This window comes from Cyclospora cayetanensis, unplaced genomic scaffold (genome assembly GCF_002999335.1).
Source record: "Cyclospora cayetanensis isolate NF1_C8 unplaced genomic scaffold, CcayRef3 CcayRef3_contig_498, whole genome shotgun sequence".
Taxonomy (NCBI): Eukaryota; Apicomplexa; class Conoidasida; order Eucoccidiorida; family Eimeriidae; genus Cyclospora; species Cyclospora cayetanensis.
The window spans coordinates 1-2500 of NW_020312478.1; the positions used below are offsets into that span (position 1 = coordinate 1).

A 2500-nucleotide genomic window follows, 5' to 3' on the forward strand; every position below is an offset into this window, starting at 1 on the left:
CGCTGCTATTAGTTCTTAAGTAAAAAAATGATACAGCGATAATACGTTACATTTGGGGTAGTCGAGCGAGGAATCGTGTGCTTCAGGGGGAGTCACTACACTATCTGCTCCGTTCTTCTATCAAAGTTCGTCGTAGAGGCCTTTCCCTTCCCCAACTAATCCAGGTCGTCCTCCGCTTCACTCCTCCTCGTCTCAACCGGAAATCCATCATGCAAGCGAATCGTATGCTTCTTCTCCACCACCAGCATTACCAGTGACATGAGCAGCAGGCAGGGGGCTAGCTCGGTTGTCTTTTGCTTGCATGCAGTATTCGGGGGCGGCGCCCGCGAGCGACATTTTCTGGTTCCCACTTTTTTTGTAGCGATCGTTTACTGCAGCCACGAGCGTCGTTGATCTGTAGCGTGGACTGAAGATTCCTGTATTCGCCACGTTTCCAGCAGCTTCCACGCGTCCCCGTTGCCCCCCCTTCCGGGGCGGCATGCGCAATGGCATTCAAAGGCACGTGAACAGCTGTTGAGTGAGATCGTCTCGATTTTTATGGACCATGCGGCCTCGGCATCCGCCTCCCCAGCGTCTTCCGCCTCACGTGGCGTGGGTAAGGCGAAGTCTGTGTCCAGCCGTCGGGGGTGGCTCGGCGCCCCCCCGAAGAAAGCCTTTTTTGCAGCCAGTTGCTGTGCATGCAGCTGGCGGCACATAGGGGGCAGCAACACGACCGCCGATTCGGAGACTCGTAGGGAGGGAGCGCTTTGTTGAGGGAGTTTGCATCTCGCGCTTGTGCAGGTCTGCTGGTGTTGCTGTGCTGACGCTGTATGTGCAGGCACACAGTCCTCGCGATGGCGGCGGTGTGGCGGACCGTCCACCGCTTCTGCTCGCTGACAGAGGGGGCCCTCAAGGGTCAGTCGAAGGGCACTATGAGTACTATGGGCCCCCCCAAAGAAGGTATTCACCAGGGGAACCACTGCACCCCCGCCGACGCTGTGACGGTGCTCCTGGCATCCCCCTGCTCCGAATGCCTTGTTTCATGCGGAGGGATGAGATGGAGTGGAGCAATAAGCCCTCTCTAGGCCCTTCGCTTCCTCCTCGTTTGATTCCCCACCGACTCGTGGGGCCCCCCCTAGTGCAGCGGCTTCAAGAGGGGCCCCCCCCGCAGTCTCCAGAGGCGATGTGCCGTCCTTCCCACTGGCAGTGTCGCCGCAGAAGTGGGAGCCGCGGCAGCAGTTGCCGCGGTCTGGGGAGTCATTCGCATCGAGGTGTCTCTACGGACGGAGAGAGGTAGGGAGGAGAGCTTGTACTGTTTTTCCTTCTTCTGACCCTAGCTGTGTGCCCGTGGAGAGAAGGGGGGAGGAGGGGAGGAGGAGGAGGCTGCCTCTCGAGCGCCGCCTTCATTGCATGCATGCATGCATGCATGCATGCATTAAAGCCTGCCTACGGGGGCGTTTTGCGCTGCTCGTGCAGGAGCCGCAGTCGCAGCGTGAGCACCATCAGTGTCAACGAGCCAGCGGCAGAATCGCCAGGCACAGAGGGCAGCGGCTCGGTAAGCCAGCGCGATCAGCAGCGAGCGCAGCAGCGCGTGTGGCAAGAGCGATCGGCAGCCTTCTCTTCGGTGGCAGTGAGTGCTGGTGGCAGCAAGCAGTCTCCAGAGGGGCCTCTAAGGAGATCTCTCTCGCGGGCAAGCGACGTCTCAGCTCTTTCTTCTTGCCGCTCGCGATCTCGCTCGCAAAGGCTTCGCCGATGGCAGCAGCAGCAGCGGCGGGGGATGCTGCGTGCAGTGCCTCCGGCTCTTAGGTCGCCTAGTAGAGGCCGTTGGCTTCCGCAGATGCAGCAGCACATGCTGTTTGTGCCCCGGCAAGGGCATCCAGCGTGGCAGCAGCAGAAGCAGCAGCAACGTGCGCGTCTGCAGCGGTTCAGCAGCACGAGACGCAGCAGGAGCCGCAGTTCGCGTGCCTCGATTTCCCCCAGCAGTATAAGCAGCGGAGGAGGGAAGCGGCCGACACCTCGGCATCACTACCAGAAGCAGCAGCAGCAGCAGAAGCAGCAGCAGCAGCAGCAGAAGCAGCAGCAGCAAAAGCAGCAGCAGCAAAAGCAGCAGCAGCAGAAGCAGCAGCAGCATGCGGCGTCGCTCCCCAGCAGGCAGAAACAACACATACGCCAAAGGCAGCCGAGCCGCAGACGGCAACCGTCTGCTGATTTGGTAGCTGTCGTGGGAAAGAAGGCCAGCAGAGCAGTGCTTAGTGACGTCAAGCAAGACGAGGATAGCAGTATGCTTCTTGATGCGAAGAAAGCCTCGAAGCGGAAAGACGAAATTCAGCATCTTGAGGAGGAAGCGCACAGCGTTAGCAAGGACGGCGAGGCCGCTTCTAAAGGGGCTGCCACGGCAACAGCCAGCGTCTCCAGCAGCAGCAGCAGCAGCAGCAGCAGCGGAGCATCTCGCCCTTCCCCTCTGGATAGTTGCACTGCAGGGGAAGCTGCGGGAGACGCCGAAAGGAGTATACGCAAAGGC

At 60.2% G+C, this 2500-nt stretch overlaps 1 protein-coding gene across 1 annotated transcript in view; it reads left to right on the plus strand.

Annotated features, from left to right (window-relative positions):
• Positions 1-1731: 1731 nt before the first annotated feature.
• The window catches only part of LOC113146673 (suppressor protein SRP40-like), a gene marked incomplete at its 3' end in the record, with an annotated part of 1944 nt that continues 1175 nt past the window's right edge, over positions 1732-2500 (plus strand). Inside the window, exons 1-3 of the mRNA XM_026334739.1 lie at positions 1732-1768; positions 1969-2072; positions 2213-2500. The exon at positions 2213-2500 is cut by the window's right edge and continues 100 nt beyond it. Of these exons, the coding sequence (XP_026190524.1) occupies positions 1732-1768; positions 1969-2072; positions 2213-2500 (429 nt within the window). The remainder of the gene's footprint in view (positions 1769-1968; positions 2073-2212) is intronic.